This window comes from Danio rerio, chromosome 22, assembly GCF_049306965.1.
Source record: "Danio rerio strain Tuebingen ecotype United States chromosome 22, GRCz12tu, whole genome shotgun sequence".
NCBI lineage: Eukaryota > Metazoa > Chordata > Actinopteri > Cypriniformes > Danionidae > Danio > Danio rerio.
In genome coordinates, this window is record NC_133197.1 from 23,432,676 (window position 1) to 23,457,103 (window position 24,428).

At 38.8% G+C, this 24,428-nt stretch overlaps 1 protein-coding gene across 1 annotated transcript; it reads right to left on the minus strand.

Annotated features, from left to right (window-relative positions):
* Positions 1-823: 823 nt before the first annotated feature.
* Positions 824-12,478, minus strand: cfhl4 (complement factor H like 4). Its single transcript, NM_001199366.1, is given in 9 exon segments — positions 824-1,063; positions 3,928-4,113; positions 4,957-5,154; positions 5,254-5,445; positions 8,886-9,077; positions 9,195-9,271; positions 11,728-11,833; positions 11,918-12,097; positions 12,173-12,478. Coding segments are annotated over 9 exon segments (1,416 nt in total). The 5' UTR covers positions 12,267-12,478; the 3' UTR covers positions 824-872.
* Between the last annotated feature and the right edge of the window lie 11,950 nt (positions 12,479-24,428).

A 24,428-nucleotide genomic window follows, 5' to 3' on the forward strand; every position in this document is an offset into this window, starting at 1 on the left:
CCGCCCCACCAAACAGGACTCAGCCCCATCCCCAGATATTTTACTGAAAACTCAATAGCAACCTAATTTAAGCTTAAGTACAGCAACATGTGTTAGTTTAGTAATGCACAGATGCACTACAGAAATTCACATTGTAATTAAACTTGCTGACCTAGAATAATGAGTTGTACTGCAATATGTCTTATAGTGGTTTCTGGAATGAATTGGCACAGAAGTATAAAAAGTGTCCCGTTTAATGACTTTTTCCCTGTTTCACATCACTGAAGCACATTACATGAAGAAACAACAACAACTATATGAATGTATTTCTAGTATAAAACTGTAATCCCTCAAAATCAAGATGATAGTAAGGTCCATCCTTATCCTATATATATATATATATATATATATATATATATATATATATATATATATATATATATATATAATAAAAAACTACAAATTGGAGTGGTTCAGGATATAAAGACCACCTGAAAATTACACAAAACTGAATTACGAAGATGTCTAGATGTTTGCCCTGTTAATATGTCTCAAGCGCTGGTGATGCACTTGTACTTCTTTCTTCTTGTCCCTAAAATGTGCTTTGTGCATTTATGTGAGCAGGCTCTGTTTTGCTTTATATTTCTAGCTTTTGTCTACAATCTGTTGAAGACACTTTCAGGTAATAGACTCTAAAATTGTGTAGTGATAACCATTAGCTGAAGGAGTTAATGTCACATTCATACATGTACATTTTAAACATTTCCTTAAGTTTTACTTGGAAAAAAATCAAAAACGAAGGAACTGATTTGAAATATTTTATTTAGATTTCCTCCATTTGTTTTTGCTTACTGGAACAGCAGACACTTCAACAATGTTTTATTCATAGTCAGTCACACACACTCAGGCAAAGTCATCGTTCCATTACTGCATATTTGTTTGGAGTTGCCTTTCATACGTTCATTTTCCCTCAGACATGCAAATTGGATTTGATCCTTGTGTGGTGAGAATATCTTGCGTGGTGGACCATATTTCAGCTTTATACCTTTTTCATTCATTGTATCCAATGTCACTGAACAGGGATCTGAAACACACACACATTTAAATCACTCCGTTACAACATACAGCCATTGGTTCATCATATATATTATATGCATACGTAAATATATATTTTGTAATTTGCTTTATATTTTTTACTAAGGCTTCTTTCAGATAAATGACACATTAAAGGTGCAGTAGGTGATCTGACAGAATACTAGCATTAGCATAATAGCTCAGAAATTTCACGACCCTCCCCTGCTGTCCGCAGCCACGCCTCCTTAAGCCATGAACACGTGAACTTGCACTGATTATATATAACACTAGATCATGTCATTCACCAAATGGTGCTCACTACAGAGCCATTTGGGCAGAGCTGAGCTCCAGCGAGGGGGAGTTTGAGCTCTCGCTTCTCCTTTCTTGCACTTCTTCTACGAGTGATGTCACTGGGGGTAGGGTTAAGGGTGGGGTTGGTGTACACATTAAAACAGCTTATAGGAGAAGGAGCGAGAGCTCATGCTCCCCTTCGCTGGAGCTCAGCTCTGCTCAAATGGCTCTGCAGCCAGCAGTGTCTCTCATTCACCAGTTAGAAAACTCTATGGAGACACGCACTTTATCAACCGTAGTTGTTGAGAGACCATAGGTTGCAAGAATTATGTATCTCCAAAACTGTGTCACAGGCTGTCACTGTTCAAAAATGAACAAATGTTTAAATATAAAGCAAACTTCACCTTAGTAAAGCTGGTTTGGCGGAAGGGCACATTTACTTTTGTTTTGTTATTAAACTAAATAAAAGTTAGATCCGAATAAAGGTTAGATCTGTTAAAAACAGAAATATCCTGTCATCTTTTTATGTTACACTTTTGATTACGTTACCAAGACAACAAGTGACTTTTCATTTTCAGTTGTGCTCGCTAATCCTCCTACATTGCTTGTTATCAGCTCTTTTTACACTTGAACAACTAAACGAATGCTCAGGTCTATTGAACCGGCTATATTATCGATGCTGTAAAAGGTTCTCTATGAACTTGACAATTGCCAAACTTTTGCTGGACGTTTTCAGTGACTGAACAACACCTCTGTACATATAAACCCATTTATAAACAAGAACACAGTCTACAGTACATAATCTTTGTGTGGCTAAAATAGTTCTAAAACATACCTGTCTAAAAAAAAATACTTCAGCCATGGTGTCACCCTTTAGATCATTGTTTTGAACTGCATAACGTCATTGCCTTCCAGCGTGCAAAAGTAATTCCGATATTGATTCAGGGTTTAGAAGTTTTGATTCTGCATTTTTGGCAGAAGCCCTTTCAAAAACAATCTTTCTTTTTATGCATATAGGCCACGTTGATCTGAAGGAATTTCAGGTGGATGCAGAGTTTGCAGGATGAAGTCTCTCTGTCAGCTGTAGATGTGTGCTTCACGTGAACGCGCGCGAGTGACGTATCTGTCTGCTTAAAGAGTCTGCGCAGAAATTCGAATTTAAATTTGTTGACAGACAATTTGAGATGCCTTTCGTAATAGGGTATATGCCGAGCTAGTGCTGTTCCCATGCTGATACACCTCCGGTGACCTGTTATTGTGAACTTTTTCTCATTTTATACGGTTCCTTATACAGCATCGATGTTGTAATGTCATTAAAATACATTCAGTTAAATAAAGTTTAGCATTTATTTAGTTGCTCAAGCGTAAAACGAGACAAAAAGTCGTTTACTCGCACGCGCTCGTCAGAATCGGCAGGCTAACGCAAAAGCACCATTGAATATACTGGGGTAAAATAAATGCTCATATGATAAAGATATGGCGGGGGGAAATGTAATTTAATGCACTGCTTCTTGTACAATCTGAGACCCACTTTAAATCGAATATCACTCAGCTAGTGGAGATCGCTGATTTTTAAAAAAAACAGACCTTAAACGCACCGGATTTTGCATTGCCATTCAATTTCGCCGGAAGCACTTAACCCAGGTTAATGGCAAATTAAAAGTCCTATTAGCATGCTTCGGCATATACCCTATTGAGTTACTTGACGGTCCGACAAAATTTAATTGGATAAACATTTTTTTGTTTTATGCCCTATCCAGAATATAAAAATACATATAAATACATTCAGATCATTAACTTTAATCAGTACTATTGGAATGTGAAGAGACTTTTAACCAGCACAACAAAAAGTGTTTCTGAAGACAATCACCTACTGCACCTTTAATGTTGCATTTCAAACCATATTTTTACAGCCTGCAGGAAGTTGAGCAGGATAAGGCATATTTTGTAAATCTTGCAATTTTCTTCTATAGAAACTTGCATTCGACAACTAGCTTGTTTATAGGCTTGTCAACATGTTTCTTGACACTTGACAACAACAATATCTATTTCAATATAGTAACAAATAAATCATCATCAGCCTTGTTTAGGGCTGCTGTACTGACTGGCATTGACTAACATTTATTTGAAAACTGTGTAAAAAAGTGTAAATTTTGTATTTGTTGACACTGGTCCCACTCTGCCTATTGGCTCAGTTAATTTGAAACTGATTTTATATTGATTAACATATAAATGCATATTTTATTACTTTTGGTTTTAAAAGGTGACAGATTCATCCTTGCAGGTGTTCGTTATATAGAAATTTATACAGTGAGATCTAAAGAGGTTAACTATTTATTGTTGTTACTATTATTAATATATAAAAAAATAACTGTAGCTTTGTGTAATTGTACATTTAGTTAATTTTTTTATTGGCAGATTCATATAATTTTTCTTATAATATATTGTGCTATTTTGAATGTATTGTTTATATAGACAGTTTCCTATTTTCTGTTTTGAGAGTTTGTTAGACCAGTAGAATTTTATTTAATCTTCACTGAAAGTTGTGGCACACATGCTTAGGTGTAGTCTGATCATACTTACTTAAACAATAAATATTTCCTGTCCATTCACCATTCTTACAAGTCTTGAAGCCGGAGTAGGTGGGACGATCATCCAGCGTGTATTTATCAAAGCACTTATATTCAACCTTCTCCCATGCTTTATATTCTGTTTTGGCCATTTCTTTTGTATCTGCATTCTCCACATATGGTGGTGGTCCACAAATCCCTTAGGATGAAGCAAACACATGTTTTTCAGTCATTACCGGGGAAATAGCTCTTTTGATATAAAGTAATGATAACAATGTTTCATTTTTAAGCTGTTAAACCATAGAATATATTATAATGCACATAATTATAAGATTAATATGTTTAATATGCAAGATTTGTCTTGAAAAGATCTTGGTTGGAGTTCTCTAAATATAATATAATATAATATCATATAATAAAGGATGATCTACATCTTGTTATAATGTGTGTGTGTGTGTGTGTGTGTATATGTATATATATATATATATATATATATTTAAGGGCGTCACGGTAGCACAGTGGGTAGCATGATCGCTTCACAGCAAGAATGTCGCTGGTTCGAGCCCCGGCTGGGTCAGTTGGCATTTCTGTGTGGAGTTTGCGTGTTCTCCCCATGTTGGCGTGGGTTTCCTCCGTGCGCTCCAATTTCCCCCACCAGTCCAAAGACATGCAATAAAGGGGAATTCAGTAAGCTAAATTGTAGTAGTAAATGTGTGTGTATGGATGTTTCCCAGTGATGGGTTGCAGCTGGAAGGGTATCCGCTGCGTGAAACATATGCTGGATAAGTTGGCGGTTCATTCCGCTGTGGTGACCCCTGATTAATAAAGGGACTGAGCTGAAAATTAATGCATGAATGATTATTTACTGTATATAATATATTATGAAATAATATAACATAATACAATGACTAGGTCTGAATCAGACACATTTAATAGGTGATTGTTTTCTAATATAAATCTAGTGAGGCTAAATACTTATGAGTTAGAGTGATGCTTGCAAGCACTACCAATAAAACTTGACTAGTAAAACCTGTGGCATTACCTCCTGTACATTCGGGAAAAGGGGGGTTCCATTCTCCACTTGGCTGACACTGGATTCGTCCCTGTCCTTTTAATTGAGACTCTTTGTTAACACAATGAAGAGTTACTGTTTGTCCAGGTTTGACTGAAATCTCACGTCCTGGTTGTTCTTTAATGTTTGATTTCATGTTCCCTTTGAGTTTTGCAGTACAAGTGACCTCTAAAAATAATAGAAAGACTCGGTCAGTTAAGCATCCTTCATAATAACCACAGCTCACTTTTTGTCCAGTCAGAAGGTTTTACTTTTCTGTGGCCTTACCTTCACATTTAGGAAAAGGGCTGCTCCATTGCCCATTTGACTGACAGGTGATTTCTCTCTGTCCTTTTAATTTCAGCCCATCTCCAATGCATGAAAAAGTTATGCGATGTCCAGATTTGACCGGACCCTCAACATCAGGGTCCCTCTCAATATTTAAGTCTTCCATTGTTGTGTTTAGAGGACACGTTGCCTCTAAAGCAGAAGGTAGATTATTGGTCACTATTTATTCACTCAGAAGCATTTGTAGGTCATGTTGCTCAGTGTTTTGGAGGAAATGTGCCATGATCTTTAAGTGGATATTTGTTCAACAATTCTCATTTTTGTCATATGATTTTGCAATATTGACTATGTTTACATATGGAACTAATAATATGCCAAAACAATCTGAATTTGAATTGTGTTAGTTTGAATTATTTTTTAATTATATTTGACAATTGTAATTTAATAAATCTGACTTTTAAATACTGTTAAAATTGTTTTGAATTTAAATTTCAAGTGGCGCAGGTAGTGCCTCATAGCAAGAAAGTTGCTGGTTTGAGCCTCGGCTGGGTCAGTTGCCGTTTCTGTGTGGAGTTTGCATGTTCTCCCTGCATTTGCGTAGGTTGACTCTGGGTGCTGCGGTTTGCCCCACAGTCCAAAGACATGCAGTATAGGGGAATTGGGTAAGCTAAATTGTCCGTAGTTTATGAGTGTGAATGAGTGTATATGGAAGTTTCCCAGAGATGGGTTGCGGCTGGAAGGGCATCCGCTGCGTAAAACATGTGCTGGATTAGTTGGTGGTTCATTCCGCTGTGGCGACCCCAGATTAATAAAGACAAGGGACTAAACCAAAATGAATGAATGAATTTCTTAATTTGAATAAAATTTCTTAAGTTGAATTTCATAACTTGAATATAAATTCATAAAGATGTTCATAAATTGAATATCTGAAATTTAAGACAACATATTTTTTTAAGGCTGAATTTCTTATAGACGTATTTTCAAACTGTTAGATTTTTTTTGGTTCTGAGTTTCTAGAATGCAGATATCCAGATTGTAAAAATATAGTTTCAAATTTTCAAGATGAAGAAATTCAGAAACCTTGCTGCGGAATTAAATGTTGTCCAGTATGTGACTGAGAGCAAATGCAAACAGTAACAAGTTATGCAGAATATTTTCAAGTACATACATTTCATGTGTGAGCACCCAGCACATATATCCTGTTGCGATTTAACTAACATAATTTTCAAAAATCTTATTGTTGTAGCTGTTGAAGTTAATTACTCAAAAGAAATGTGTGCAAATATTTTTTGATTTTCAGTCATGTAAAGAACCTCAAACAAATTATGCTGACTCTATCTTGATTTTGAAATGCATCTTAGTCTCAAGCTCTGTTCATTTTTGTCTCTAGTTCTTTATGTTGTCAAATTGAAATTGGTTTATAGAATAGCAACATTTAGTTCATCCCTAACCTGTGGATGATGCGTCAAGTAAGACAGCATCTCTACCATTAAAAAATTTAGTTCCCTTCGGGAGGGGAATTTCAAAGCTATGTGGAAACTTCCACTATGGGGATTTCATCAGAATCCAATAATCTGAAAGAGTATATAAACGGGCCAATGAAATGTCAATGAGTTGGCAGCGTCAGCATGCACAGCTGGCACTACTTACAATCAATTTGGAAATATAAACGCAACGCTAGCCAAGCTGAGGCATCCTTTTTGATTCAGATCCTTTCAACGAAGCTTCTCGATGAGGGTTCCTCCAGCTGTGTCTACAGAAAGAGAGAGAACGAGAGTGGTCTCCCGGTCTAGAGTGTGTAATATGTGGCGGCAGATGGTCAAGCTGGGTCTCTCCCTTGCATGGCATTCTTTAAGTCCGGTCCTCCAGACCGGTTTGTATTGGCACAATACAAACCAACAAGGTTGTGCAGCGCATCTTTTTCAAAATGTTGCTCCAACCTGGTGTTTTTGGGTGCTGTGGTTTCCTGTCCTCGGATGATGGGCACGAACACCTTGTTTTATGTCTGGGGGTCCATCATGCTCCCCCAGGCTCGCGGAGCTTCCGCTCCTCCAAGCATTCCATCCAAGCTTCGAACGGAGGAAGCGATCCGTCTAACCAGATGATAGCCCTTTCGCTCAATGACACCGGGGATCAAATGTCCTCCTGCATCGGAAGTGGGCTTTTTTTTTTTTTTTTTTTGGGGTTTTCACCCCTATTTTTGATAGGACAGAAGAGGGAACCGACAGGAAAGCACGGGGAGCAGAGAGAGGGGAAGGATCGGCACAGGACCGCAAGGCGGAACCGAACCAGAGTTGCCGCAAGCACCAGAGCGCACGTGTCGACGCACCAACCACTACACCACCCGCGCCGACGGAAGTGGGCTTTTATTGTCTGATGAAGATCCGGACCCGCTCACCACCACGTAGGATCTTGAAGCGGACATGTTAGCCGTGCTTTCCCGGGCTGCTTCGACCGTGGGGTTGGAGATGGTTTATCCCCCAGCCCTGTGACCAGACCATCTAGATGGGTGTTACGTGGAGGATACTAAGAAGGCCAAACCTTTAAAGGCTCCCGCCCTCTTCTTCCCAGAGGTGCACAGTTGGCTCACGCAGTCTTGGAGGGCACCTTTTTCTGCCCGATCTACATGCGCCTCCACCCTCACCACCTTAGAGGCCGGAGCTGTCAGGGGGTATGAGATGATCCCACAGGTCAAGTGTGCAATTGCGGTCAACCTATGTCCGCATGGTGCCGCTTTCTGTCGGGGTCAACCTTCCCTCCCGTCCACAGCCTTCAGGTTATCTGCCTTCCTCGGAGCCAGAGCCTACAGAGCAGCAGGCCCGGCTGCTTCCGCCCTGCACGCTATGGCCACATACCAGCACTACCAAGCACAGGCGCTGGCCAGGCTGCACGAGGGTAGTTCCCACCCAGGCTTTTTTCACAAGCTCCGCATTGCAACCGACTATACTCTTTGGACCACTAAGTCCGCTGCGTGTGCACTGGGGAGAACGATGGGCACATTAGTGATCCTGGAGCGCCACCTTTGGCTAAACCTGGCAGATATGCATGATGTTGATAGGCCAGCCTGCGATATAGGCTAGTTAAGAAAGGGGACGTCGCTCATGTTTTCCCTGCCCACTAACCATCTCTCTTTTTCATATGAGCATTCCCCCTTTTCAGGGCTAGTCCATATGTCTTCTCGCCACCAGGTCTCCCCACTTGGGCAGCAGGTGGCCTCCACAGTGCCCTCCCTATCGGGATTGCATGCTTTCCCAAGGTAATGTCGTATTTATATTCATAGAATTATCTAAATGCATTTTACGACTTCTAAAAAATATATTCATATCTGTAGAACTTCTTTATAAGTATTACAAGTGAGGGCCAGAGAACATGTTGGAAGACTGCGCCTCTGGTAATTCACAATACCAGTGCTTTAACTTTTAGTTTAAAGTCAGTGTTTTGGAATTTTCATTAACAATACATACAAAATCTGACCAATAGTCATTTTCTGGAAAAATAAAATACTTTAAATGACTGTATTCCTATAAGAAAATTTAAGAACATGTTATCAGGCCAACACGGAATAAATATTAGCATTTTGCATACATTCATAACAACAAATTCAGTAATGAATAGGCCCAATATGTCCTTACCTACACATTTAGGAAATGAACTACTCCATTCCCCATTTATCTGACAGGTGATTTCACTCTCTCCTTCTAATTTTAGTCCATCACCAACACATGAAAATGTCAGCCTGTGTCCATGCTTGATCAGCTCATCGTCATAAGGCAGTCCTTCCACTTTGATGTTTGTCTCTGTACTGTTTAGACCGCACGATATCTCTGAAGAAAAAAAAAAGAAGCAGCTTAGTTTCAGGAGCTTAGGAGGCAAAAATCCTAAAGCATCTTTAAAGAGGAAAAAATAACCCTAATTGCATCTTTTAAGTAATCTTCAAGTACCTTCACATACAGGTAATCGATTGTCCCATCCACCATCCCGGCATGTTCTGGTGTCAGTTTGAGTCATCATCTGGTAGCTGTAGAAATATATCTTGTAATTTTTTATTCAAACATCTGTTTAAACATGACCCTACACCAGTGGTTACCAGCCCGTCGCCCTTATCTCTCAGTAGATCCCAAAAAATGACAGACGAATAAGTCCATATATGATTGATGTATTGCTCTCTGATCCAACTGCTGCTTTAATTTTCATTATGGTCAACGGCCACGACGTCAAGCTCTCCAAAGGACATTTCGCATCCAGCGAGGCCCAAAGCAATAAGACGATGTTCAGATATTATGTCTTTGGCAAGGTCAATTTGCTATTTAAAATGAAGGTGCACGGTTTGCACATGCAAATAGAAATCGATGCACACGTGCAACACCCTCACGTTTTCCATGTGGGCCTACAGCGTAGCGAGATGAAAACATCTTACATTTTTTTAATTAAACCACAAACATGCAAGGCATATAAGTAGTGCACAAACTCTCACAGCAAATAAAACAGCTTTAGAAAGGCCTCTCTCACCCCAAACAACACGTTCGGCTCTAACCTCCCACAATAATATCCAGCTGCAAAGTGCAATTTTCTGCCTTTTAACATTGTGAATTGTTGATTTAAAATATGGTTCAAACTGCAGTTACAATTGCTGAATTATATTGTGATGTTTTAGTATATTTTTATAATATTTTAATTGTTATAATAGTTATAATTCATTCATTTTCTTTTTCGGCTTTGTACCTTTATTAATCTGGGGTCGCCACAGCGGAATGAACCGACAACTTATCCAGCACATGTTTTTACGCAGCGGATGCTCTTTCATCTGCAACCCATCACTGGAAAACACCCATACATTCTCATTTACACAAATATACTACGAACAATTTAGCAAACCCAATGCACCTGTACCGCATGTTTTTGGTCTTGTGGGGGAGACTGGAGCACCCGGAGGAAACCCACTCGAATGTGGCGAGAACATGCAAAGTCCACACAGAAATTCCACAGGGTTTCCGCGGGGTCTTAAAGTCTAAAATTTGAAAATTATAATTTTAGGCCATAAAAAAAGTCTTAAATTCGCTGTTCTAGGTCTTATTTTCCCGATGTCTATGTAATGCTACATCTAATGCTTATTTAAATTCCTTTTTGTTGTTGCTTGGTTTTCGTGGTGTTGTAGTTCTTTATTTCACTAGTCCAAATGCAATTTTCGGTTATACAACTACAAATGAGACCAACATGCAATAGCCAATCAGCTTTCTGTTATTGAACTCAGTGCACGTGGCGAATGTGACATTATTGCAGAGTTTGCGGAGGTTCACTTTGGGTGCGTAATATTTGAACTAATCGGTTTACAGTAAACTGATTCACTTTTTTTCTAGGCTTTATTGGTGATAATGGTCAGGAATGTTTGAGCATTATTGCCTTTTTAGCATTAGTATACGACAGAAACTAGCCAGACAGTAATGTATCAATTGTTGATGAGGCATTAATATTTAACTCTAATAGGTAGAACTGTCTTTGTCTATTGTCATCTACAAAAGCAAGTGATGCTTTAAAATTGTATTTAAAAATCTTGAACGGTTATAAAAATCTGTATAATCATTATAATAAATAATAATAAAAAATAATTAGTTTAAAAATCAAACCGTATTAGTGATATGATGCAGTTCCGGAAACTTTCTACTTTCTGTTTATCCATCTGACTTTAGGGTGGGTTTCTTTTGACCGCCCCCTGTCATTTTAAAGAGCCTTGTCCGTTTCGTGAGGTGTGTGCACAATCAGGAGAGGTGCATGATGTGGTGCCAGGTGAAAGTATAAATCAGCCTTAAGATGTTTTTTGCTGTAGTTCAATGGTGCATCTAACTTGTCTTCAGCACTGTTCAATTTAAATACATTTATTTTGCCACTAATTTTATGATTTTCTCTGTATATGTGTGTGTTTTTGATGTTGTGATATAGGTCCTAAATGTAATACTTAATGGTCTTAAAAAGGTTATTAAAAGTCTTAAATTTGACAATATGATATCTGCAGAAACCCTGGGCCAACTGACCCAGCCGAGGCTCGAACCAGTGACCTTCTTGCTGTGGGGTGATTGTGCTACCCACTGAACCACCGTGACGCCATTATTATTATTATTGTTGTGTAAAAAATAATTGGTAGAATTTTATTAGACCTCATTTATAAAATGCTAATGTTGCAGTAGTATCATTAATATCATTTTAGCTATCTCTTTTCACCTAAATGTTCACCTCTCCAAATGTCATCCAGATGCACTGGTATAGATTTTCTTGCTTGTATCAGTTATAAAATGTAAAGTAGGTTAAACTAGTGATTTGTATGTAGTTAAAAATAATTAAAGGTGGCAAGCTGGAAATGCTAATAAAAATGTAGCTTTTATATTATCTGTCAGTTTTGACTCGTAGATCTTGACTTTCAGGCTGAGGTTCGGGATCTTGGATTAAAGACGGTTGGTGACCACTGCTCTAAACACTCACCCTTCATTGCAGATGTATCGGATAGTTGTTCCAAAAGCAAAGTTTTCGCCATTCAGCCTAATGTAGTGACCATTTAGAATGTCTGAAGGCGACTCACAGCGTTTGGCTGAAGGTGAATCAGAAGCCAAGTTTAAAGTATCATAGCTATAGATCAACATTTCTAAATTTTGTGTATGCCTTGTATACCCACGTGAACATACTCCATGACGCAATTTAGCCCATTTTTTCTCCACACAAACGTAGGTGATTTTTTTCGAAGAGGTAAAGCCATGTTGGCAAGTGAAGTCAATTGTATCACCCGGATTGTAGGAGTCTTTCTTGGAGCTTTCAGGAACCAATGCATTCGCTTCATCTGGGATTCCTGAGCAGCCTGTTAGACAGTTAGAAAATGGCACTATTGTCATCAGTTAATTTAGGGATTTGTTTTTAAAAGGAAACGCCTTACCATTGGGTGTAGAAGCATCAACGCTGAGGGATGTCCAGACAAACAAAATAAAAAGACCTGATCTCATTTTCAACAGTTTCCCACTTGATGCCATTTCCCTCGATCTGTTAGTTTGCTCACACTGGGAGATAAAGAAACTCAACAAACAGTGTCTTTAGCTTAGTTAATGTTTGCCAGTTCAGGGCAGGACTTTTCATGCTGTATGTTGTTGTTTGGATTACAAAGATGCATTTATGTGTGATCATGTCATTGTGTCTAGTAAAACAGAATTTAACAGATATGTAAGAAGGCTGTGTACTAGAGGAAATGCTACCAATTTGCTTTATTTATTCATTTTTAAAAAGTTTAAATCAGTATATTGACGTAAATGCATGAGTGTGACCTCAATCATTTTTGGTGATGCAATGTACTTCTCTCTTGTTTACGTAAAAATGGATGTCATCAATATTTGATCTAATGGGTTGTATGCACAGCCAGTGTTTTTCAGCCAATAATGAACTTTTGGTGAAAACTTTGTCTATTTTCAATTTTATAAGGTTCATTTTGCAGCATCAATTCAAATATAATCAGTTAAATAGACTTAAGCATCCATTTAGCTGTTAAAGCTTAAAAAGAGACAAAAGACTGTTTAAAGGCAGTAGCAGTAGGCTAGCGCAGAAATTTCTCTGAAAATACTGAGGTAAAATTAATGTCCATATTTTAAAGACATGGCGTGGAAAAATAAAATTTAATGCAGTGCTTCTTGTTTGGTCTTATACCCACTTTATATTGTGTCTCAGCCAGGCAGTAAAGATTGCTGTTTTTTTTAAGAAATCAGAACTTTAACGCAGTGATTTTGTATGGGATGACAATTAACCAGAAACTCTGGGGCTGGCTGACTGAAAGTAAAAGTTTGTGTGCATATACCCCATTGTGCAGCCTCTGTCATCTCATCAAATCTCTGAAGGTGTCTTAACACCTTTAGAAACAATAGTTACTTACAATTTTTTTTCAAAACACACAAGGTTTAAAAAAAAAAATCTACATCACCTTTGTAAATGTTTATATTGACAAGCAAAATTTAAATTTATTTTTAAACTAATTTATTTAAGTTGTCAACCACTTAGATAAATTGTAAAAAAAAAAAATACTTTTACAAACCAGTGGATTTAGTCATTTTATACATTTTATATTCTGTTTATTTCATAATATTTCTTTATTAGTGTTATAATTAACAACATCAATATTTTTTTTTACAAAAATAAGAAAATTTCTTCACTTCTGAAAATAAAAAAATTTATTTTATAAACTTTTATTTTGTAATATTTTTTTTTTTAAAGTTTGAGAAATCTTGTTTATTCATATATTTAATTATAAAATTATGTTCTGAGGTCAAAAAAGAAAACTACAATTAGCAACCACATGAAGGAGCTCTGTCATGCTGCTCTCCTGTGTAAGATGTGCTTTGAAACATCGATCAAGCTGAGGTTCAGCAAACTGAACCACTGCAAAGCAAATACTCTGTGTAAACACGAAGTGCACTTTGTATGTGAAGATCAAATACAAATATCCCGGAATTGATGGCTTAAAAGCAAATGAGGCAACTTTTTGTTTTCTTTTTTTTTTAGGTAAGAGCTACAATTTCACAATTTATTGATTAATGGGATCTGATTAAATCCAAAGGTTTATAAATAACTGATTTTTTTTGTCTCCTATTTATTATGTTGCATAGAGCGTAAGAAGAAACAGTGAAGTAACATAAACAAGTTTACACTATTTTAGTATTCTAGTAATACTAGCTAACAACATCTGCTTACTACAGTGTTAGAAGAAGGTTTGAGTTAGTTATAGCAATTATAAACATTTTTACTGTTTTTACTACATTTGTAGACTACTTGTAACATGTTAGATAGAAACTTAAGCCCTGTAGGGGATAAGTAATTTGGCCCCATTGTACAATATTATCAACACAATAAATGATTAGTCAACAAACACAAGAACCACCACTTTGATAAAAACCTAACAGCAGTTGGAATAATAGATCTTCTAAATATTTCTGTAAACTGTAAAACATGTTGGGTTCCACATAACATATTTATATATATTGCTAATATATTGCTAATCTCTCTAAAACTAATAATTGACCTGGCCTTTCTGAAAATTTTGTTAATCATGGTGTTACAGTTCAGGACAATTGGACATACATACATTGGCCTACATTTTTTGCTAAAAACAATCAAATAAAAATGTAAATGATATAAATGTATTTTATGCATTTTCATTTTCAGGGTAAAGCATAGAACTAAAAAATGTTCATCCAATTAAATATTGGCCAACATATCCCACATTTCTGATAAGTAGCCCAAACTGTCTGTCAGCAAATGTAGATTTATACAACTGCACCTCTCTGTTCAAGCAGATCTGCGTTCATGTGCACACGAGGTAATCAAATGCTGATTCAAAACTTGTTAAAATTCTGAATCAAGATTGGAGTTACTTTTGCATGGTGGATGACAGCATGGCTGAAGTATTACTTTAAGACAGGTAATATTCTGTTTTAAAACTCTATTAGTCATGGAAAGCTGATGTAGATGAATCGGTTATATCGTGTTGTTATGAATGGGTTGTATGCACAGAAATGTTGTTCAGCCACCGAAATCTTCCAATGATAGATTGATGCAACTAATTTCAGTTTCATAAAGGACCTTTACAGTATCAATAATGTAGATTTTTTTTATTTAGTTTAACAATAAAACATAAGCAAATAGCGCTTTTCTGCCTAGCCTGCTTTACTAAGGTGAAGTGGGTTTTACATCCACATTGGTTAATTTTTTAAACAACGAAATCCTGTGACGTGCTCCTTAAATTGTTGTTTAAATTGTTGTGTAAATCGTGCATTTTAAATATATTATTTTAACCAGTTAGCATTTGGCAGATCACCTACTTGTCATGGGTAGAAGAAGGAGTGAACTCAAGTGCAGAAAACAATTTATTTAGGAGAAAGTCTTTGCAAAGAAAAAACCCAGTCGGGTGAGTGCCGGGGAAGTGCCGTGGAAACAGTCCAAAAACAGCGGGAGACTCGTTCACTGGCAGCCCTGGACACAAATATGGGTGAGTAACAGATCGTTATACACACACACCGACAACAGACCGACAAACATGAAGGGAAATGACGTGCTATAAATAGGAAAAAAAGGATGAGAAACAGGTGGAGCGAATAACTCAGATGACCTGTGATTTCTTGAAAGGCAGGTAACTGAAGGTAATCTGTAACATAGAACTGGAGGAGAGAGTGAGAACACAAGGTACGGTGACACTACTGTACCTTTAAGTCAATGCAATGATGTGAATAGATGCCCTGTCCATGACACAAATCCACATCTATTGTGAAGAGAATTTCATGCAGGAATTAAGTGAATTTGACGTTTGAATGAAGCGAGTAAACGTAAAATGTTAAACACCCTTTAAGTGTAGGCTTGTTGTACAGATCAAAGCGAACCACTGCCCTTATCCACCCAATATAACTTTCAACAGGCAAATATAATTGATTCCAAATCATAGACATTGTTAAAGTGTCTTGTGGTGCTTATTGGGTGTGTTAAAAAAAAAACTGCATGAAAATCTTGCTTTAGTCATCTACAATATATTCCATCACATTCCCCGATGGGCGACGCAGTGGTGCAGAAGGAAGTGTTGTCGCCTCACAGCAACAAGGTCGCTGGCTCGAACCCGGCCCAGTTTTCGTTTCTGTGTGGAGTTGGCATGTTCTCTCTGCATTCGCGTGGGTTTCCTCCTGATGCTCCGGTTACCCCTACAGTCCAAAGACATGCGGTACAGGTGAATTGGGTAGGCTTAATTTTCTGTTGGTTATGAGTGTGTGTGAATGTGTGTGTGTGTGTGTGTGTGTATGTGTGTGTGATAGGATGTTTCCCAGAGATGGGTTGCGGCTGGAAGGGCATCGGCTGTGTAAAAATGTGCTGGATAAGTTGGCGGTTCATTCCGCTGTGGCAACCACAGATTAATAAAGGAACTTAGCCGACAAGAAAATGAATGAATGAATGCGCATTGACCAAAAAGTTATCAGCATAAGGGTATACTTTCAGAAATAAAGGTACACGAGCTGTCACCGGGGTGGTACCTTTTCAAAAGGTACACATTTGTACTTGAAGGGTCCATATTGGTACCTCAAAAGTATATATTAATACCTACAAATTTAAGAGGAACTTTTTAGGTAATGATATTAACCCTTGATGCATTAATATGGACCTTTTAGGTACAAATTTGTACCTTTTGAAAAGGTCCAACCAGTGACAGCTTGCATACCTTTATTTCTGAGAGTGTAAAAACTTTACATTTCTAGTCAAACTATTCTTCTGCAATCTTATACCAAAAGCGGAAATAAGGGCAGTATTAATAGCTTAAAATGAAGGAGCGATATTATGTGATTGTATTGTATTGCAAATGGAACAATTAAGTGTTGATGTTAAATCAAAAGTAATGCACAAATACTTGATAATGAAATTATTTAATAACAACAATTATCTATGGTTACAACTGAATTAATTACAAAAAAACTGTATAAAATGATAAAACATGAAATGATAAAAGCATTTGATAATAATTGTACCCAGCTTAAATGTAAAAATAAAGTTACCAGAGGTAGAAGGAGAAACAGGGGGAGGGAGAGACAAAGAGAGTAAGAAGGCCTCAAAGAAAGCCTAAGAGCAGTAAAGTCAGAGAAGATAGACTCCATAACAGGAGAGAAGCAGAGCAGAAATAGAGACAAAGCAAAGTTTACTAGCTATTTTGTCTCTTTCTTGACCATGTGACCAAAGCCCAAATCCTGAGATATTTAAACTGAACGATCAACATGTGACCACATCGTAAAACCCCAAAGGTCCACACACAAGGCCCTGATCTTATTAGTATCTGCCTTTGGAGTCAGTATGGACCTTCTTTAGTGAAAAAGACATGTTTTGCCATGCATATGATATTTTAGACTCTTACAATTTCCAATCAGCCTGTGTTGCAGCAAAGAGATAAAGAAGCTCTCTACTGATGCCAGTGGAACTTTAATTCCTCAAAAAGAATAATCTTGTCTGCCAGCAACACGACAATTTAAATAATACGTATATACGTATCAAAATATGCTTGTCTTTAAACTAGGGCTGGGCAATGTTGACCAATTTGTCATCATATGATGTCTAATGCGAAACATCACGAGGGTCGATGGCATCGTTGTCATAGGCGGCAGTGAATTAATTATTCAAGAATAATTAATTAGTTCATAATGAATTAATTATTTGTAGCCCACCATTTCAACTACCTGACCTGTATGGTCTTTGTTTTATCCATAACCAGTTCATAAACAAATAAAGACAAGTTACACACAAATTACCACCTGACTATAACTTTATACGTGAGACTCTGGCATAAATAGGCAGGGTGATCTGTGTTGTAATAATAGCTTCGACAAACTTGGTTGGTAAAAAAGGTGCACAATCAACAGGAACCAACCAACAGTATCTGAGGTTTTTGCTTAAATTACTAAGTGCAAGCATGAAAGCAAAAGATTTAAGCAGTGTACTGACGCTGTGACACGTGATGGATTCAAAAGACAGAAGAGTCGTTAGATATAGACAAGATAAAATAACTATCACGTTTAACAACTATAGTTAGATGCGATCCAGCTGTACATCCTTGATAAACTGTCCAATATGCACTGCTCTCTGGGGTTTTGTGCCCAGAGCACCGGCTGCTGACTGGCTGCAGACTTGCGCGTATGCTGCAGTGCATGTCTAAGTGCGTGTGTCTGTGTGTGTGTGTGTGTGTGTGGTCACGTGATGTTCGTTTTCAGCAGTGGAAGGGGGGCTTTTCAGAAATGTTAGATGAAACGCCAGTGTGGACGTGAATCGTTTTCGTTCTAAAATGGCATTTTAAATTTAAGACGTATTAGTGTAAACGGGGCCTGAGTGTGTATTTTTCGGAAGTGGGTTTGTGACGGGGGCGGGGCAGAGGATCGCCATGCCGGCTCAGCATCGTGATGTCTATCGGCCATCGGTGATGGACGATGGGATTGTCTATCGGCCCAACCCTACTTTAAACCACAGACAGTCCTGAATTTGTTGCAAATGTAATACTTTACAGTACATATTGAAACATTTGTTAAACTGCAAGCTAGAAGGGCAACCTTATAATAAGGTTAGAATAACCAAAAAAAAAAATCTATGTCTGTCATGTATCCAGTTCAAAATGGTGGTAAATGTGTAAATTAAGACATCATATTGTACTCACGTAAATTACACACTCAGGTCCGTTATTATGAAAAGATGCTGATCTCACCTGCTTAGTCATATCATACTATTAATGTAGAAACAGTGCATATTTGGCTTTCAGTGACAGCCTGTTGTTTACTACATGGTCAAGAACACAGTGGATCTTGCTTCATCAGAGATCAGCCATCCTTATCTTCTAGTTTGTCCTCCATAACGTCCCACTGTCATTATATTGATCATTTTATCACTATCTCTCCCTTCTTTCCCTAACAACTTCTATTCTTTGATCCATATCAGGGCTCGAAATTAACCTTTTTTCTTGGTAGCACCGGTGCTCCATGACTTAAAATTTAGTTGCACCCACCAAAAATGATGATTACTACACGTTTTATAATAACAGATTTATTGCATTTTAAATCAACCCTACTCAAAACTAACAGATACACAAAAATTTGCTGCGCTCACCGGCCCTGCACACACTGCTTGACGTGAATGAGTTAAACTGAGTTAACTATAATAACTGTGCTGTTCTCACGGGTGCTGTCTGATTTTGCACAGATGATATTGACATATAACTTATTATTTGCATAAGTCATCTTAAAAGCAATAAGGGTTTTTTCATAAGCTGCAATATTAGTTTCATCTCAGTGAATGCATGCTCTTTAGCAATGGGGAACACGGTGTCGCATCATGACAATTAAATGAAGGATTAAATAATGTTAGAACATCTCGTGCTTAAAATGTTTAGATTTAGTGGCAAACACTGTTACCTGAAAACTGCGTCCCAGTTTTTTCCTCCAGGGGAAGCATCTTAGGTACAAAGATGCTTAATGCGTGAATGCCTCCTTAATCCGCGCATGTGGTGAATTTTTTGCTGTGAAAACTGGTTGCACAACATCAATGTTAAGAACCCGCACAAATGCTCCCAAATATTTTTTGAGGCCGCATAGATAATTCCGGGCACATATGCGACCAAAACGGTCGCATTTTCGAGCACTGCATATTTCTAAAAAAGTTAGTTCTAAGCTATGATAGTCATTTTGATTTGATTTCGTATTCTAGTAATGTTGTCTATTTTTTAAAATGAATACAACAATGTCGAAAAATCACTTTTCACATTGTCATTATTTTGTGTATTTTGAGGAAATAAATGAATTTAAACCATTTTGGATTAAGGCTGTCGCAATAAAATTATGTGGAAAAAGTGAAGTGCTATGAATACTTGCACTGTACATGTATGCAACATCCTTAATTTATTTTCTTAGGGAAAGTAAGATCTCATACTTAAAGGGTAATTGTGCCTATGCAATGTTAAAGTTATATAAAGCTTGAAGAATCAGAATCAGTACTCTGTATCGGCTGATCACCATGACAAGGAATTAGTACTCTGCAAAAAGTGCTTGTCTTAGAGTTTTTGTCTTCTTTCTAGTCCAAAAAAAAAAAAAAAAAAAAATTTAATCAAGAAGCTTTTTGTAGACAAGTAAAAAAACATGTCTCGTTTCAAGAAATAAAATGTCAAAATAATTGAGGTGTGAACCTACACTGGTCTCATGGAAACTTGCTCTTTGCCCCGATTACAATGGTACTTTTCAGTGCCACCAAAACATCAATCAAAGAGCACTTTTCCCCTTCCCCGGATGTGACAGCACGAATTCTGCCAATCCGGGACGCGCTGCCTTCCGGCTCGCAGATTCTACGTGCTTCACCAGTGACTCACGAGCGCTGGGGGGACGGTCTCCCTTCCCTAAGTGCTTCCCGGATCAGCACACCCACTCCGCGCTGCCCCACCGCTGGTACGTCAGCGATTGTAGCAATGACTCCATTAGCAAGGGCTCTGCCTGCCTGGTTAGCGCGGGCCAGCCCCTCGCGGTGGCTCATACGCACAATCAGACTCGGTTACGCAATTCAGTTCGCGAAACGGCCCCCCAAGTTCACAGGCGTGTATTTCTCCAGGGTCAACCCCCTGTCCGCCCCTGTCTTGCGAGAGGAGATTGCTGCCCTCCTGGTGAAGGGTGCAATCGAGCCAGTTCCTCCAGCCCAGATGGAGAGTGGGATTTACAGCCCTTACTTCATCGTACCCAAAAAGAGCGGTGGGTCACAACCAATCCTAGATCTGCGCGTTTTGAACCGCTGTCTACACAAGCTGCCGTTCAGAATGCTCACGCAGAGGCGCATTCTCCAATGCGTTCATCCTCGGGATTGGTTTGCAGCTATAGACCTGAATGATGCGTATTTCCATGTCTCCATTCTTCCACTCGACCGCCTATCTCGGCGGTTTGCGTTCGAGGGTCAAGCGTGGCAGTACAAGGTCCTCCCCTTCGGGCTCTCTCTGTCTCCGCGGGTCTTCACCAAACTCGCGTAGTGTGCCTAAGCACCCCAGGCAGGTATGCCTCTAAGACAGGCGTCCAGCCATGTTGTTGTTTTAACAGATGCTTCCAACACGGGTTGGGGGGCAGTGTGTCGCGGGCATGCAGCTGCGGGCCTGTGGAAAGGTGCCCAGTTGCATTGGCATATCAATCGCCTAGAGCTGTTGGCAGCTCTGCTGGTTGCGTTGGCCTCCATTAAGAGGGTCGGGGACCTGGAGGCATTTTCGGTCAATGACTCGTGCCTGGAATTCGGGCGGGATTACTCTCACGTCATCCTGAGACCCCGCCCGAGTTATGTGCCCAAGGTTCCTACCACCCCCTTTAGAGATCAGGTAGTGAACCTGCAAGCGCTGCCCCCGGAGGAGGCAGACCCAGTCCTTTCTTTACTTTGTCCAGTTCGCGCTCTGCACATTTATGTGGACCGTACTCAGAATTTTAGATCATCTGAGCAGCTCTTTGTCTGTTATGGCGGCCGGCAGCAGGGAAGTGCCGTATCGAAACAAAGATTATCCCACTGGATTGTGGATGCCATTTCACTCGCTTATTCGAGTAGAGGTCAGCCGTGTCCCCAGGTAGTGCGTGCACATTCCACTCGGAGCGTTGCATCCTCTTGGGCGCGTGCACGCGGCGCCTCTCTAACAGACATCTGTAGAGCTGCGGGCTGGGTGACACCCAACACATTTGGGACACGTTGGAGGACCGCGCCTCTCATAATGTGGGTGCGTCACGCTTGCTTGACTATCCCCTCATCGGGGGCGTTGGTAAGGTGCAGTCATTATGGCGCTTTCCATATTTCTCCCATTCGTGGATTTCAATCAGTCCACTCTATGGCACTGAAGTTCCCCAACCGAAGGGGAACGTTCGAGGTTACAGAAGTAACTCTTCGTTTCCCGAGGAGGGGAACGGAAGTGCCATACTCCGTCGCCATAATGACTGTCCCTTAGCTGTTTGAAAGTCTCTTCAGCTTAAAAGGATGGCGTTTGCTCGCTTCAGGTGTGCTTATATGCTGGGATAATTGGCGATGCAGCACACCTGCGCAAGCTTACGCTGCCAATTCATTTTCATTCATTGGCCCGTTCAATACTCTCCAGACAAGCGGCTTCTGATCCGAATCCTCCCATTCGTGGATTTCAATCAATCCACTCTATGGCACTTCCATTCCCCTCCTCTGGGAACGAAGGGTTACTTCTGTAACCTCGAACGTTCTCAATGTCATGTATGTAAAAGTTTCATACCTCAGTGTTTCACTTAGGATTGTTCTCATTGTGTGTATTTCTGACCTGAAGAAATGTAAAACCACACATTTCAATAGCATCAACAAAACTTGAGCACAAATAACGAATAACTAAACACTTTATGACTCAAAATACTGAATTTATCGTGGAATTAAAATTATGCTTGGTTTATTGTAAACTAACCTGGTGACCAATGTCTTGTTTCTTAGTCTAAAAACTTATTTTACACAAGTGTAATTTAACAGTAGTTTTGGTGACAATAATGTTTTATTTAGCAAGGGCACATTCAATTGATTAAAAGTGACTATAATATCTAGGCATGTTAATTACCAAGAAAATCCAAGAATTCATTTGTTTAAACAATCATTTAAGGTGCAGTAGGTGATTGTCTTCAGAAATGTCCAGGTTACGTACGTAACCCACGTTCCCCGAATAGGGAACGGAGACGTGTGTCTGTATAAACAGACTTTGGTAGTGCTTTAGTGCTTTTTTCTAAAGATATAAAAACAGGCCAATGAAATGCCAATTAAATTGGCAGAGCTTAGCTTCACAGCTGAAACTAGCGCGTTTCCACTATCGCGCCTAAAGTGACTGAGCCAGGGCGAGCCAAGACTAGTCGCATTTCCACTGTCACTTCTGGGGCCTAATCGGGCCAAATCGGGGCTTTCTTGGGGCCAGGGGCCAGCGGCCGGCCTTTTTCGGCCCGCCGAATACCTTGGGCCAAAGAGGGCCAACTGAGGCTTCGGGGCAGAGTGAAAGGAGAGGCGGGCACAGTTTTCTGATTGCACAGAGTACATGCGCCAAACACATAAACAAATAAATAAGGGAAAGAAAACATCTGGAACAAATTATAGGCTGGGGTCTTTTTGCGTACGATCACCCTTATGTTTCTTTTTTAAATGTAAGGCTGTTGCATAAAATAATAAAGTAGTTTTAATTTATAAGTGACATTCTTTGCTGTGTCCTCCTTGATGTTTTAATAACGCATAATAATCTTTTCACCATATTAAAGACACAGCAGCCAGTAAAGGTTTTCGAGAGTTTTTGTCTAGTTTAAAAGGTGTGTTTGTGCTCGTTTAGATGCTTGTATGTGAATGTGAGGACAAGGAAAAGAGCGCTCCCTTTGTAGCTCTGTTGAAGCCGCATTGTTTTTATTTATTTTGGAGATAATACACTATATGAATACAGCAGAAAGACATTAAACTTTACAAATTTCATGTCCACTTTTGTAGGCTCTAAACAATAGTGTCATATCCAGATAAAATAGCCTAAGCTATATTGAATTAATTTAAAGAATTACAGATGTCGGATATAATAAAATCACATTCAATAAATAAACTAATATAAAACTAACAAAAGCTATAGCTATAACAATTAGGTACTATATCAAACTGTTTTAAAGCCATATTAAACTTCATTTTTCAAAAGCCCTTTAAAAAAAGATTTTATATATTTGCTCAAAACAATAAACACCAGAGAAGGTTTTAAATTGTATTCATAAAGTATTTGGATACGATGATATTAATCAAATTGTGCAAACAAAGCATTTTTAGGGTGAGTGAAAGCAGAAACTAGCCGACCTTTTTTTCTGTCTGCAGCTGTGCAGCATTTTACAGACGCATCGGGGAAAACTGCAAATTCAAAATGTGTTCTGTGTCCTCAAACAAGTCTGTATGTTTTTATATAACGTGGTAAAATCAAAAAAGGAAATTTTAAATACATAAAGAGCTTTATTAATGCATAAATGTTGAGCGCAACAAAATATAGGCTATATTTTATTATGTGCTGCTCTTATGTGCTGAAACACTGAACACTTTCCTTTACTTAAGATATAATAAGCAACATCTTTAAATTAAGGGAATCTCCTATTAAGTGTCATAAAGCCTATAGGGAAAAATTCATGTTTCAGTTCTCTCCGGAGCATTTGGGATGAATCTTGGACAGCGTCTGTCTAACTGAGGATGTTATAAAATACATTTTATATCGAGTTTTTAACAGAGTTTTATATATGTGGTTTTATATTATGGATTGGTGCGCTCCCTGTGCTGGGTCCCTCCATTAGTGGGAAGACCACTGGATTTCGATGCCAACAGTCGTTCAGCGAGTAAATAAATATGATAAATGAGAACACACAGGTATGTGTGTATAGACATATAATGTACTGCTGTACAGTAACGTGTCATTTGTTTGTTTTGGTTGTCCTAATTTTAATAGTTTCGTGATGATGTGGTGTGCTTTAACTGCCTGATACCTGCTGAAGTGGGTGGGTTGTGTGACGTTTGATTCAGGGGATGTTCTAGGGGCGTGGTTTGCGTGACGTGCAGCGAGCTACTAGCCCGACAGTGGAAACGTGGCATGATTTCGGCCTCACTGCTCAACTTCCTGGGCGATTGGCCCAGCC